Source organism: Chaetodon trifascialis, chromosome 13 (assembly GCF_039877785.1).
Source record: "Chaetodon trifascialis isolate fChaTrf1 chromosome 13, fChaTrf1.hap1, whole genome shotgun sequence".
In the NCBI taxonomy this organism is placed as follows: domain Eukaryota; kingdom Metazoa; phylum Chordata; class Actinopteri; order Chaetodontiformes; family Chaetodontidae; genus Chaetodon; species Chaetodon trifascialis.
The window spans coordinates 21,169,765-21,182,880 of record NC_092068.1 but is presented as its reverse complement, the minus strand read 5'-3'; the positions used below and the strand labels follow the sequence as shown (position 1 = coordinate 21,182,880).

The 13,116-nt window shown below is 43.2% G+C and overlaps 1 protein-coding gene across 1 annotated transcript; it reads left to right on the top strand.

The window, feature by feature from the left end:
• Positions 1-3,555: 3,555 nt before the first annotated feature.
• pnpt1 (polyribonucleotide nucleotidyltransferase 1, mitochondrial) lies at positions 3,556-12,988 on the top strand. Its single transcript, XM_070978239.1, has 28 exons — positions 3,556-3,835; positions 4,120-4,180; positions 4,907-4,981; positions 5,127-5,232; positions 5,331-5,380; positions 5,523-5,586; positions 5,671-5,718; positions 5,852-5,965; positions 6,584-6,770; positions 7,027-7,078; positions 7,217-7,274; positions 7,393-7,489; positions 7,586-7,688; positions 7,848-7,918; positions 8,074-8,110; positions 8,196-8,262; positions 8,372-8,461; positions 8,631-8,684; positions 9,279-9,388; positions 9,517-9,588; positions 9,846-9,909; positions 10,004-10,087; positions 10,368-10,451; positions 10,602-10,708; positions 10,896-10,951; positions 11,110-11,188; positions 11,293-11,340; positions 11,429-12,988. The coding sequence occupies exons 1-28, from the start codon at positions 3,717-3,719 to the stop codon at positions 11,582-11,584; spliced, it is 2,313 nt and encodes a 770-aa protein (XP_070834340.1). The 5' UTR covers positions 3,556-3,716; the 3' UTR covers positions 11,585-12,988.
• The last annotated feature ends 128 nt before the right edge of the window (positions 12,989-13,116 follow it).

The following is a 13,116-nucleotide window of genomic DNA, read 5'->3' as shown; positions in this document are numbered from 1 at the left end:
TTTGTCTTAGTCTCAGCAGAGTCTGAGGTTCTCAAGCCTCAAAGACGATTCTGGATTCAAGGCTTGAGACCAAAACGTAATCAGCTCTTTGCAGTCCAGGCCGCAAGGCTTTAAATCACTCTATCTGCCCGTTGTGTGAGAGGCTTTTTAGAGCAACAACACTACAGGGAGCCAATACTTGGGAATGCAGGGCTTGGAGTTGTAATGAAAAAATGTAAGTTATTCTGTATGATCTGTGAATATTTTTATTGAGAGACGAAAATCAAATAAACATTGATTTTGTTTTATGCCTGGGTTGTTTCAGTGCTGCTGTGAAGATTATGCTGTTCGCTGCAATCTTCATGTTTTAAACACAAGAGTCATATATTATCTGGTACACTTTGGTATCTGCTGACTGCACCCTGTAACTGTTTAACTGTGTCTTTATGTCATAATCATTGGGTCTTACTCTGATTTCATTGATTGGCATCAGCTTGTTTATTATGCGTCTATCTTACAGGCTTAGACACTTATCCATTCATCTGTGAATCATCATTCATATCCAGACACACACACACACACACACACACACACACACACACACACACAGAATGAGGGTTTTATAATTTGCATCCAATCATTAGACTGATCCTGTGAGGTTAATTTGTTATGGGAGCTTTGTACTGACAAAGCTACCTGCTATGGAACTGTATGTGTATAGATTTCCTTTACATAGAAAAGGGATTTTTTTGGCCATGTAATACCTGATAAATGGCCTCTGGATAAATACCTTTTGATCTACTACAAGGGATAGTAGAGAGACCAGCAGAGACCAATTTAATTCCCCAAAATGTAACTTCACTGTTCAAGCAACAAGCTGTTCCATGAGCTACAATTCGTCGCTACTGCTTCGTTCTGAGAGAGTGGAACCTCATTACGTGGAACCTAGCCATGTGCCTTAATCTAATTACCACGCTTGTGACAAAAGAAATCACGCCTTGCCAATTCGAGTCACTATGAGCTGTCTAAACGGTGGTTCCCTCTAGCTTATGGATGTCCACGTTAGTCTGAAGCCAATTACTGGCTTTCCAGTGACAGACAGGAGAAATTTCCTTCAGTGACAGAAACAGATGAAGGCAGGTTATTTCAGTCTCACTGCTGATGAAAATTTGGAAACATCATCAATATCATTGTGCAATTGTGCAAGAAAAGATGCAAAAGACAAAGTTGTACAATGAGTTCTGAAAATGTGTCACAGGTTTCCACCCACAAAAACTCAGTGAAGCCGTCACTGGATGTTAAGGATGATAGATGATCTCCCTCTAAAGACACAGCCACGTCTGGTTGCCAAGGACCCAGAAAAACCTCAGTTAGCACCCCTGCAGAAAATCCTGTGCAATCTGCATGTGTGTGTTCATGTGTGCATAACGGAGATCAGCCCTGCACTCATGCAGGCTGTCCTGTTGTCACCTCCTGAAACACTGCAGCATGAAAATCAGAAAAGAACTTAAACCTCTTGAGTCCTGAAGTGACTGAGACATGCACGCACACACAGGGAGAGACCAAAGCTGATTTTCCCTTTGACATCATGCATTGTTATCACTTCTAACACAGTTCATCACTTTGAAGATTCAGATTAAGGTGGACTAGTATTATTGCGCAGTGTTCTGCACTTTGCCTTGTTTGGTCTAATTTTGAAATTTGGCCTGTTTCAATATCACTCATCACCAACAACCGATGATCAATCAACTCACATCGATACCTTGTCTCTTTACACAGCGTGGTATAAATAATTCAAAGGCTCACAGAGATCTCTGTAAGATGATGGTTAAGTCATGGATTAATGTATAGACTGACAGACACATAACCAGTTAATTCCTGCATTGATCACTTAACATTTACATGAGGAGATTCTGTGAGAAGTAAAGCCTCTTCAAGGCAAAGCAACACAGAATCCTCCACTGAGCTATTTATGATCCTTGTAGTCTACCACAAAACACTGACTGGTCCATTACGCACTAATAGTCCATGGCTCTGCTTGGTAATAATGAGATCTCAATGTGGCCTGGAGCCATGGAAACAAGATAGCACCAGCTAGAAACCTTGTTAATAATGGGAATGCGTGCTTGTGTTTTTTCAGTGTGTGTGAGCTTGTGTGAAATCCTGTTATTCCTCCCTGCAATTAGCTGGAGTGTGCACACGTGTTTGTGCATGTGTGCATGCGTGAAAGTAATCCAGAGAGTGTTAGGGATGCTGTTAACGCTCATCTGTTGCCATAGCAACCGCAGCAGCCCCACTGTTAGCGTGTTGCTCACTGACTGACTGCAGGGCTGCCTGGCTGGAAAGCAAACTTCTGGGTTGGTCTGATCAGAAAGCAAGGTCGCTGATTTACTGACTGATGCACTGAGCCGCACACACTGGCTGATTGAAGCACATAGAGTCCATTTTTTTCAGAGACATTTCACAGTTAACAGTGTGCTCCAGCAGAGGAGTCTTTTGGCAGTGTGAAGACATACAGACACACTCAGCAATTTTTCTGACTTATTGCAACCTACAAATAAAATGCCCTTGAGGTTTCAGTGATGCATATATGAAAACTGGGCAGTGGTTTAAAATAGCAGCACAAATTGTTCAAAGATGAACTTAATTTCTGAAACCTACAGTATGCAGTGATGTATATATAATGAAAAGAAGGTGGATGATCAGTGTATTTCTATTTATTTGTTCTTAAACGCTAAAACATGATCTTTGTAAGGAAGTCCTGACACCTAGCGGTGAGGATTTGAAATTGCATATTTGAGGCACACAAGCTGCTTCTACCTTCTCTCTAAGCGTTATGCCAGTTTATTTTTAGAGACATAGACTTTGTTTTAACTGGATAATTGAGTTATATTTCCTGTAAATAACAAACAGGTGCTGAAATTGTTCTACATTTGTGAAATGCAGCGTGAGTCTATGAGAATTAAGCCTCTATTGTTACTTGTATGGAGCCTGGTAGGTATAAATGGGATTGTCTATGTAAAGAGGTAAAATATTTGATAAAAATAATAATAATAATAATAATAATAATAATAATAATAATAATAATGTATTTAATAATCAGTCATCTATATCCTCGAAAAGTTTATTTTAAATTATAAACATATTACATTAATGGTCAAAACCAGACGTCTATCCATGTATCTATAACCCAAATCCCGCATAAACCGAAGCTGGAAAAAATCAAGTATAGCATCAAAATTGCAGCGTTTAAAGGTGCCAAAGACAAATAGAAGAGAAACACGATACTGTGGATGTTATTTTAAGGTAGTTAACATTCTATTTTTGGCCCAAACTATTAAACTGTAAACCATGTATTTCAATTCACGAGCGGCACAAACTGGGGCTCGCCGGCTGCCGGCAGCTAATACGGTTCCCTCTAACAAATGAACCACAAAATAAAAAAAACATATACCTTTTCGCGCTCTTCCTGAAATTAATGTAACGCTAATATTTCGAGGCAAGCGCCGAGCGTGGTCTTTAAAAGACAGCTAAAGCGGAACTGTTGTGCAATGTATGACACGGACACTTTTGGTCATACACACTCGCCTCGGTTGGCCCAATCAGAAGACGCGGCTGTACGACGTACTTCCGCACACGTGACGAACTGACATGGAAGCCCCCACGCGCATATCTGCACTGTAAAGGCGCTGACTGTACCCGGATAATTCTCGTTTTGTTTTTCGGCGTGTTTAAACATGAGGTATTTGCTCCGACTGGGGCGCTCGTTTGCCCGCTTCCATGTGCGTTCATGTCACCAAAGTGTTTACAGCAGCCATTGTAATCCACGCACAGTGGGAGTGGACCTTGGGGAGAAGTGAGTTGACTTTCCCATCTTCCAGTCACTTCCATAACTGTTAACGAGCATGGCATGATTTCTTTTTATTTTACTGATAATGATTTGTGTCGTCGCTGTCAAATGGCATCCGTTGCTTTGATATCCTAATTTTTACGTATGTAGTTCTTAACTAGACCCAGAACAGACAGCTGTGATGTGTTGGTACTCAGTACGCAGAATTAGGTAATTCTACTGCTTGTACCAATGACAGCGTTTTCATATCTGATATATTTTGATATGTTGTGGTCTTGTTGTCTTTGTAGGAAACTTGAGATCTCTTCAGGGAGGTTTGCTAGATTTGCTGATGGATCTGCTGTAGTACAGGTACAGAAAACAGGTGGACGCCACCTGGAAGCTGCTCAGTGTCCTCCCTTATCTTTATTCTGCATGTTTGTACTTTTCCTCCCTGACATCTCCTCATTGTAACTTCACTGTTGGTGTCAACCCTGTGAATGCACAGTCTGTCCTGGAAAGAGGATCATTTTCTGTTGCTCTTTCTGAGGTACCTCCCGTTATATGAGAGTACAGATGGAGTACAGATTATAAAGCCCTGTGATTTGCCATTTTGGGCTTTAGAAGTACTTGATTTGACTTGATTTAGCTCTCACGTATTTCACCAATGCAAAATACAGGTAATTGTTAAATTCAGCAAATTCATGCATATTGTCTGATGTGATCTGACTTTTCAGCTGAGGGTGTGTTTGTCGGTGTAGTTACGCTACACATACACAATGCTGATTGTTTGTGGTAGTTTGGTTTAACACAGCTTTATTTAGGAATATGAACCATGTAAATTTTGAGCACCACTGAAAAACACTGACGGTCTTGTCACTTTAGTTGACATTGTGTTTAGTGGCGTATATTGACAAACAAATGTGCTGTCAATCAAATTAACTCAAACCAGTTGACAGATTACATGGGATTATAACACCTATGGGGCCTATTGCCCACATCCCTTATGTAATCTATCTTGCGTAAGAGCTGAAGGACCAAACATGTGATTTTTATGTATTTTTTGGTAACTCTTTTGATCTCTGTCTCTTTTTGAAGCTGGGAGACACCTCTGTGATGGTGACTGCTGTGAGCAAAACCAAACCCTCTCTGTCTCAGTTCATGCCCCTTGTGGTAAGATCTCTAACGTTACAGTAAATTCCCAACTTGCCTTTGTTTTTAGATGGATTGAGTTCATCGTGCTCATACTTTCTGTAGTGTTGTTGCATGTATGTCCAATGTAAGTGTCTAATGAAAGAATGACTCTTTTGATTGACAGGTGGACTACAGACAGAAAGCAGCTGCCGCAGGTCGAATCCCCACGAACTATCTGAGGCGAGAGCTGGGGACCACTGACAACGAGATCCTCACCAGCAGGCTCATCGGTGAGTTGATTAAGAGGTGTCTCGTTATATGTCTAACTTCAATGCTGCTGATGTTGAACTGTGAATGACTGACGCTTCCTCATATCTCTGCTCATCAGACAGATCAATCAGACCGCTGTTCCCTCCCGGGTACTTTTATGATACTCAGGTCAGTTCAGTTTGAAACTGTTTTCACCTTTATGTGGTAATAGTTTTGCCTTTTTTGCTTCTGGAGCAAAGACACTACTAATGTCCTTTACTGTCCTGTGCCTGTGCGTCTGGGTCCATGTGTTTGTTCATGTCTCCTGAAGGTCCTTTGTAACCTGCTGGCAGTAGATGGTGTCAATGATCCAGATGTGCTGGCTATTAATGCAGGTGAGTTCAATCTCAGACATCTATGTTTCCCACAGTGTAGTTTTTTTGGATCCTTAGCTAAAACATTATTTTCTTCTGTTGAAGCTTCTGCTGCTCTGGCCCTGTCTGACATCCCCTGGCATGGACCCATAGGTGAGGAACACAACAGATTCAGGCCTGTTCACTCAAGCCTTAGTGGCCTTACATCCTGTTTTTCACTCGCCTGGTAAATTTCAGCTCGTGGGATATCAAGCTGAGGTCTATTTGTGTGTTTGTGTTTTTACAGGTGCTGTGCGTGTGGGCTTGGTCGATGGAGAGATGGTGGTCAACCCCACGAGGGCGCAGATGACTTCCAGCAGTCTTAACCTGGTTGTGGCTGGAGCCCCCAGCAGTCAAGTTGGTTAGTTGGCAAACGGAATGAAACTCCCAGCAGAGGCTTTGAGACTTTATTTCCTGGAAAAAACCAGACCAGCAATAATGGGAATAGTATTTTATTATTAGTATTCATGCATTAACATGTCATAATACTATACAAACTAAGAGCTGCTTCTAGCAATGTGTAGGTTCCAAGACAAGCAGTCTAACTTTGCTGGATAAATAGAAAACTTAACTGTTTCTACAACCCTCATTCAGCCCTGAGCAGTTTTTACCAAGTGGTCCAGCATACAGTCCATGTATTAATGGAGCTGATGAGGTCAAAAATTAGGTATATTGTCTTTGTATTGTTAGAAATAAGCAAATGATCACATTCTGCTTTATTTATGTTCCACACAGCGTCCCAACTTTTTTCGACTCAGGCTTGTAAATTGGTTAAAATGGAGTAAAATCTGTCGGCAAAGTCACATTGAGAGATTTTGGTTTTTACTGTAGTTACTGTACTTAAATATGCTGTAGCTTACTTACATCGCCACAAATATGCTCAGCATCTGTAATTTTCAGCTCGGTGTCGCTGAACATCTCCTCCCTGTGTCCAATGCTAACATCACCGCGTCTTTTAATGTGGCTGTGCGTCTGCCAGTGATGATCGAGGCGTCGGCTGAGAACGTGCTGCAGCAGGACTTTTGCCATGCGGTGAAGGTGGGAGTCAAACACACCCAGCAGATCATACATGCCATCCAGCAGCTGGTGCGCGAGCAGAAGATCACCAAGCGCACCCCAGTCAAGGTCTTCTCAGTCCCGACTGACATGGTGGAACATGTCCGACAGTAAGACCCCTACAGCTGACGGTTGAGCACATGAAAGCAGTATGTTAGCTGTATGTGTAACGGTGTGACATCAGCATAGCATTAGGAATGTATCAGAGATTTTTTTTTCATGAATCAAATTGTCTGGGAGTGGCACGGTGGGGCAGCAGGTAGTGCACGTGCCTCACAGAAAGAAGGTTGCCAGTTCGATCCCGGGTGAAGTTTCATGTTGTTTTAGATGCTAGTAATGACTTCTTTTTCCCTGCATTCCTTCCAGATTTGCCTCTGAGAGGATCTATGCCATTTTCACTGATTACGCTCACGATAAGGTAAAGTCATCTCGAAGTTTCCTCTGCGTGCTAACCCTCTCTTAACGCCTTTAAGTAATTTATAGCTGCCAGAATCAGTGATGTTTCTCAGAAGATTCAAATTATCACGTTGATGATCATTTCACCATCTTGTCTTAGATCTCGAGAGATGAAGCTATCAACAAAGTCCGGCTAGAAACCGAAGAGAACCTGAGAGGTAGCTCATCCTCATGTTGCATGGAAACTGCCTGGTAAATGTATGCAGTTGAGCGTGTGCTTAGTTTCTGTTCCTGTATGTGACCTGAACTGTGTGCACTGACGTCTTCCATGTGTAGAAAAGTTCCCTCAGGCTGAGCCCTTTGAAGTCATCGAGTCCTTCAACACTGTGTGCAAAGAAATCTTCCGCAATTTAGTGCTTAACGAGTACAAGAGGTACGTCCCTGGTGGAATGGATGTACGTTCTCATAATACATGGTGTGCCTTCGTAACAGATGCAAAAACTGGATTTTTGGATTCTGTGTGTTGTAGGTGTGATGGGAGGGAGCTGACTTCTCTGAGGAACATTTCCTGCCATGTCGACCTTTTTAAACCGCTGCACGGCTCAGCTCTGTTTCAGAGGGGACAGACACAGGTAGTACAGAGCAGAGCTGAAGCTGAAACATACATTTTGTGGAGGAGAAGGACGTCATTGTGCTCAAATGTTGTCTTTGCTTTGTCTTGACTCCTTAAAACGGACATTTAGCCTTTGAACGGAGGAAGCTCAGCTCTCGTCCTCGTTCTCTCTCCTCAGGTGCTGAGCAGCGTCACGTTTGACTCCCTGGAATCCAGCGTCAAAGCAGATATTATCACCACAGCTTTGAGGTAAAGAGATCACCTGTAAATACACGCACTCACACTGTTTATCAGGACGGGTCAGATGGCGTCGGTTCATGCTTCTCAGGAACATCAAACCTGTTTCATACCCCTGTATCTGAAGAGAGTTTAACTCAGGCCTCTCATTCATTTTCTTCCTGCAGTGGCATCAAAGACAAAAACTTCATGCTTCATTATGAAGTGAGTAAAATCCTCTTTTCATTTTTAAAGTCACGTCCTTTTGTTTTCAAGGTGAGCTTAAAATCAACCTCGCCTTTACTTTCAGTTCCCTCCATATGCAACCAATGAGACTGGAAAGGTGGGAGGCATCAACAGGAGGGAGCTTGGACACGGTTTGTGCTGAAGTCCTCTGCTTGTCTTCATCGTCTCCCATCCACTTGTTCCCCTCAGGACGAATGTGGATGTGTTTGTTGATTTGTGTGTCTTTGTGTATTTCGAAAGGGGCCCTGGCCGAGAAAGCTCTGAGGCCAGTCATTCCGAAAGACTTCCCTTTCACCATCAGGGTCACGGCGGAGGTGCTTGAGTCAAACGGTGAGTGCGGGGACAGTTTTTAAAGTGTAAAAACAACAAAGTCACCACAGGAAATGTGTTCATTGTCTGGCAGGATGTCTCAGACAGGAACACGGATTTACCATGTCTGACAGCCTTTTGCTCCTTTTCTCCTTCCTCTTCCTGTTTCCACCTCCTGATCTTCTCTCAGGATCGTCCTCGATGGCTTCAGCATGTGGAGGCAGCCTCGCTCTGATGGACGCAGGTACCACAGCTGGAAAGCAAAGCAGAGCAAATAGCTCTGTTATAGTTGATAATGTCTGTTTTATTAGTGCATTTAATATCTGCCCTTCATCTTCAGTGTACAAATACTATACCATAAAACATAAATAGGGCTGCACGGTGGCGCAGCAGGTAGTGCGCGTGCCTCACAGCAAGAAGGTTGCCGGTTCGATCCCCGGGTCAGGCGGGGCCTTTCTGTGTGAAGTTTGCATGTTCTTCCCGTGCATGCGTGGGTTCTCTCCGGGCACTCCGGCTTCCTCCCACAGACCAAAAACATGCTCATTAGGTTAATTGATGACTCTAAATTGTCCGTAGGTGTGTGTGAGTGTGAATGTTTGTTTGTCCTTTCATGTGGCCCTGCAATCGGCTGGCGACCGGCTCAGGGTGTACCCCGCCTCTCGCCCACTGTAGCTGGGATAGGCTCCAGCCCCCCGCAACCCCGAAAGGGATAGGCGGTATAGAAAATGGATGGATGGATAAAACATAAATATTTACAGTGTGTTTTCTAACCTCAAGGCTTTTTGGACCGTTTGTTGTACTGCTTTGGAGTTAACGTGCCCAAATCTGTGTCTTGCAGGCGTGCCCATCTCCGCTGCAGTGGCGGGTGTAGCAGTCGGCCTCATCTCCAAACCCAACCCCGAGAAAACTGCAGAGATCCAAGACTACAGATTATTAACTGATATTCTGGTACGTATCGTACAGCTGTAGCCGGTGTGTGAGCGACCTCACAAGTACACATGCAAATGTGTAACTAATGCCTCTGCTCCGTTAGAGTGGAGATGTTTAATGTGAGCTAATTATTATTTTCTCAACAGGGGATAGAGGATTACCTTGGGGACATGGACTTCAAGTTAGCAGGAACAAACAAGGGCATCACTGCTTTGCAGGTACTGCGTGTGGCTCACTCCGTAGCCGAAAAGGTCATAAAGACTAGATCAGTTCACCTGGAAATACAACAGTTTCATACTTCACCTTCAGTGTGGTGCAAATGCAAATTGATGCTGTGTTAAATTTAGAGCTTTAATTTAAGATTTGCTCGTCTTATGCACATAAAGTTTATTATTTATTCTAAGATTCTGCCACACTGCTGAAAGAGAACCATTATTTGAGTACTGTATTTTACATGCCTTTATTTGACCTCCAGGCTGACGTGAAGATCCCAGGTTTGCCTCTGAAGGTGGTCATGGAGGCTGTCCAGCAGGCCACCGGTAAGCTCAAATGGAGAAACTGAGCTCCTTTTACACTAAAGAATAACGTGTCTACGTATTTCTGGTGGTCTAATGATTGATTGTTGTGTTCCAGTGGCAAAGAGGGAAATCTTGGCCATCATGAACAAATGTTTAGCAAAACCCAGAGAGACTAGGAAGGAGAACGGCCCTGTTGTTGGTAAGTTTTGTGTTTGAACATTTTAAAAGAAGAGGAGGAACACGTTGAACTTCTTCCTCTTTGGCTTCTGCATGCGGTTTGGTGTCATTACATTCAGATGAATGTCAGACTGTAGCTTCACCTGAACAGGTAGAGTGTACATATAAGGCCGGGTCATGATTCAAGGAGGCTTTAACGGTGCAGGAGGTCACAGAATGGGGTGAAGCTACTGAGGGATGACGATACTGATAATGATGATGACGACGATAACTGATGTGCGTGAGTCTTATTCTGTCCTCAGAAAATGTGCGGGTGCCTATTTCCAAACGGGCGCTCTTCGTCGGTCCAGGAGGCTATAACCTCCGCAGGCTACAGGCTCAAACAGGTAATGTGTAATATAAGATTCACCTTTAACTGAATCAGGAAACCAACCAGAAACACGACATCTTTGTGAATGAAGTAGTTTTACATTTTTCAGTCTGCTGCACAGCTCAGAGTTTTTAACAGAGCGTTGTTGTTGTTTTTTCTTCTTAAGGTGTGACGATAAATCAGGTGGACGAGGAGACTTTCTCTGTGTTCGCTCCCACACCGGGAGCCATGCATGAAGCCCAAGAGTTCATCGCTGACATCTGCAAGGATGATGTGAGTCTCCACCAATTGTAGGGGCCTTTTTAAAAACTGCATATTTTAGAAAAAACTACAAAAAAATCATGAATGGTGCATGCAGCGCCAGACCCCAGTGCTGAAAAAGAGTCTCATATTTGCATGTGTGCATGTACAGTACACACATGAACATACAGCACATGTGTACTTCTGTGTCGTGTTGCAGCAAGAGCAGCAGCTGGAGTTTGGTGCTATCTACACTGCCACCATCACTGAGATACGGTAAGCTAATATTAGAGTGAAAGAGTATTTGATGCCACTCATAAACTCCGTTTGAACGTGCTGCAGAGGAGGATTTTATTCATGTCCTCAATAGTCAAGATTTGGAGATCAAATTGTGGATAAAACAGCTTCTGAAGCCTTTTCCTGCTCTGCTTCAGGGACATTGGTGTGATGGTGAAACTTTATCCCAACATGAACGCTGTCCTGCTGCACAACTCACAACTGGACAACAAACGGGTCAGAAGATTTGCCGCTGCATGCTGTTTGCCTGCGCGTTCATCTTTCTATGAGTGAATGAAATCACAGCTTAAAGTCATTTCTTTTATATTTTCCCCTTTTAGATCAAACACCCGAGCGCTTTGGGTTTAGAGGTGGGGCAGCAGATACAGGTACGTGGCAGTAACTGCAGACTGTATGGTCAAAAGCAGCCACCTGTGTTTACACTCTGGGCTCATTGCATCTGACTTCTGCTCACAGGTGAAGTATTTTGGACGAGACCCGACAGACGGCAGGATGAGACTCTCACGGAAGGTGCTGCAGTCGCCCGCTGCAACTGTCATCAAGACGCTGAGCGACAAACAGAGCATCTCCGTGGGTTCAAGCAACAGCCACACGAACAGCACCAATTTGTGACTCGGCAGGACGATGTGGACTTAGACTGAGTAGATTTTGCAAAAGAATAGTGCTGTTGAAAAATCTACCGAACCCAGACAGAAACTGAGCTTGTGCTGCGCGTGCAGAGGCTTCCCCTGCCGCCGTGGGTTTGGACGTGATTGAGCTGCGCTGGAGCGAGCTGCAGCTCATCAAGTACGGTGTCCTGCTGTCACTGTGCGTCACAAACTGAGAAGGACACTTTGGTAATAATGAGCAGGAGACACACATTTTCAGAAATGAACAATCTGTGTATTTTTAAGTGTCCCCTTTGGTGCAATGTTTTCACATTTGCCACCTCAGCTAGCACTGACAGCATCAAGCGGTAAGAGGGCTTTCTTTCAGTTTCCCCAACACTCATCAGTTTTTACCCAACAGTGTAATCTTTTTTAATCCATCTGTGTGATAACATTGACTCTTGTGGCACGGGACTTCCATATTTGGTGTCCAGCATGGCAGCACATCCTCAAAGCTGCCAGGATATGGATCAAAGATATGGACAAAGAAGGCAAAGTGGGAGCATTTTTTTGTTATATTTCCCAATATGTTGTGTTGCATTTGCAGTATATGTGAGTCATCTGTAAATAAAACTATCACTGGTTGCTTTGCAGTGTTAAAAATTCACAAACAGATCCAGAACCAGACTCTAATCTAGCCCAACATTCACATGCCAGTGTTGCACTGAAAAGCCAGCAAGGAATTAAAGTTGTGGCACAAACTGTATTCAGAGAGAGGAAAAGATCAATACAGCTAATTAAGACAGTTTAAAGTCAGTCATAGTGACAGTAAAATTGGCTTTTAGACCATTAGATGAAGAAAAAAAGCAATGAAATAAAAACAGTGAATGAATTCATTGAAAAATGAATCGTGTTACAACAGCTGAGGGTTTGGGCCCCTTTTAGCAACCAGTGACAGTAATCAACACTATTTTAAGTCTGAAGACATCTTCCACCCACCCTGGAGCACGCCTGGTCATCCCACCACTGTAATTACAAGAGAAAAGGCAGTCTTTATACACAGCCACTGTAATTCCTGTCTGGGTGGCTCAAATGTGCACATACACAAGCACCTCAAGACAACTGCTTCAGATGTGCAGGGTTCAGCCAGCTGGCTCTGAAATAATATGATGGTGGAGGGGCAGTTTCCTGCACCCATGAGATGTAGAGGCCTGAGGCTCAGGAAATTAGGAAATACCAGTGTCAGGAAGTGCTGTGTCACACTCTGGATCTGTTGGGCCATTGGTGATTTATCTATGAGACTCTGCGATTGTTTACTTAAATAAAACTGTAATTATTCTCCCTGTATTCTCCCTCTTTGTCTTACTGATCCTATGGGCAAATGCTGGAAAAAGCTTAATGTCAAGCTCTCTGGTCCTAGAAATTAATCAAATAAAAATAATCAAAAATGGCATGATGAACTTTTATTTTTTTTTATATTTTAACCATTTTGAATCCACTGGATGCTACAATAACGGATTTGTTTCAAATAAGTAGTTTGCATGGCACCGCATTATA

Coding starts and splice junctions, on each gene's coding strand:
- pnpt1 (XM_070978239.1), top strand. CDS start 3,717: ATGAGGTATTTGCTCCGACTGGGGCGCTCGTTTGCCCGCTTCCATGTG. Junction 5,966..6,583: donor AGCCCCCAGCAGTCAAGTTG/GTTAGTTGGCAA, acceptor TGCGTCTGCCAG/TGATGATCGAGGCGTCGGCT. Junction 7,275..7,392: donor AACCGAAGAGAACCTGAGAG/GTAGCTCATCCT, acceptor TTCCATGTGTAG/AAAAGTTCCCTCAGGCTGAG.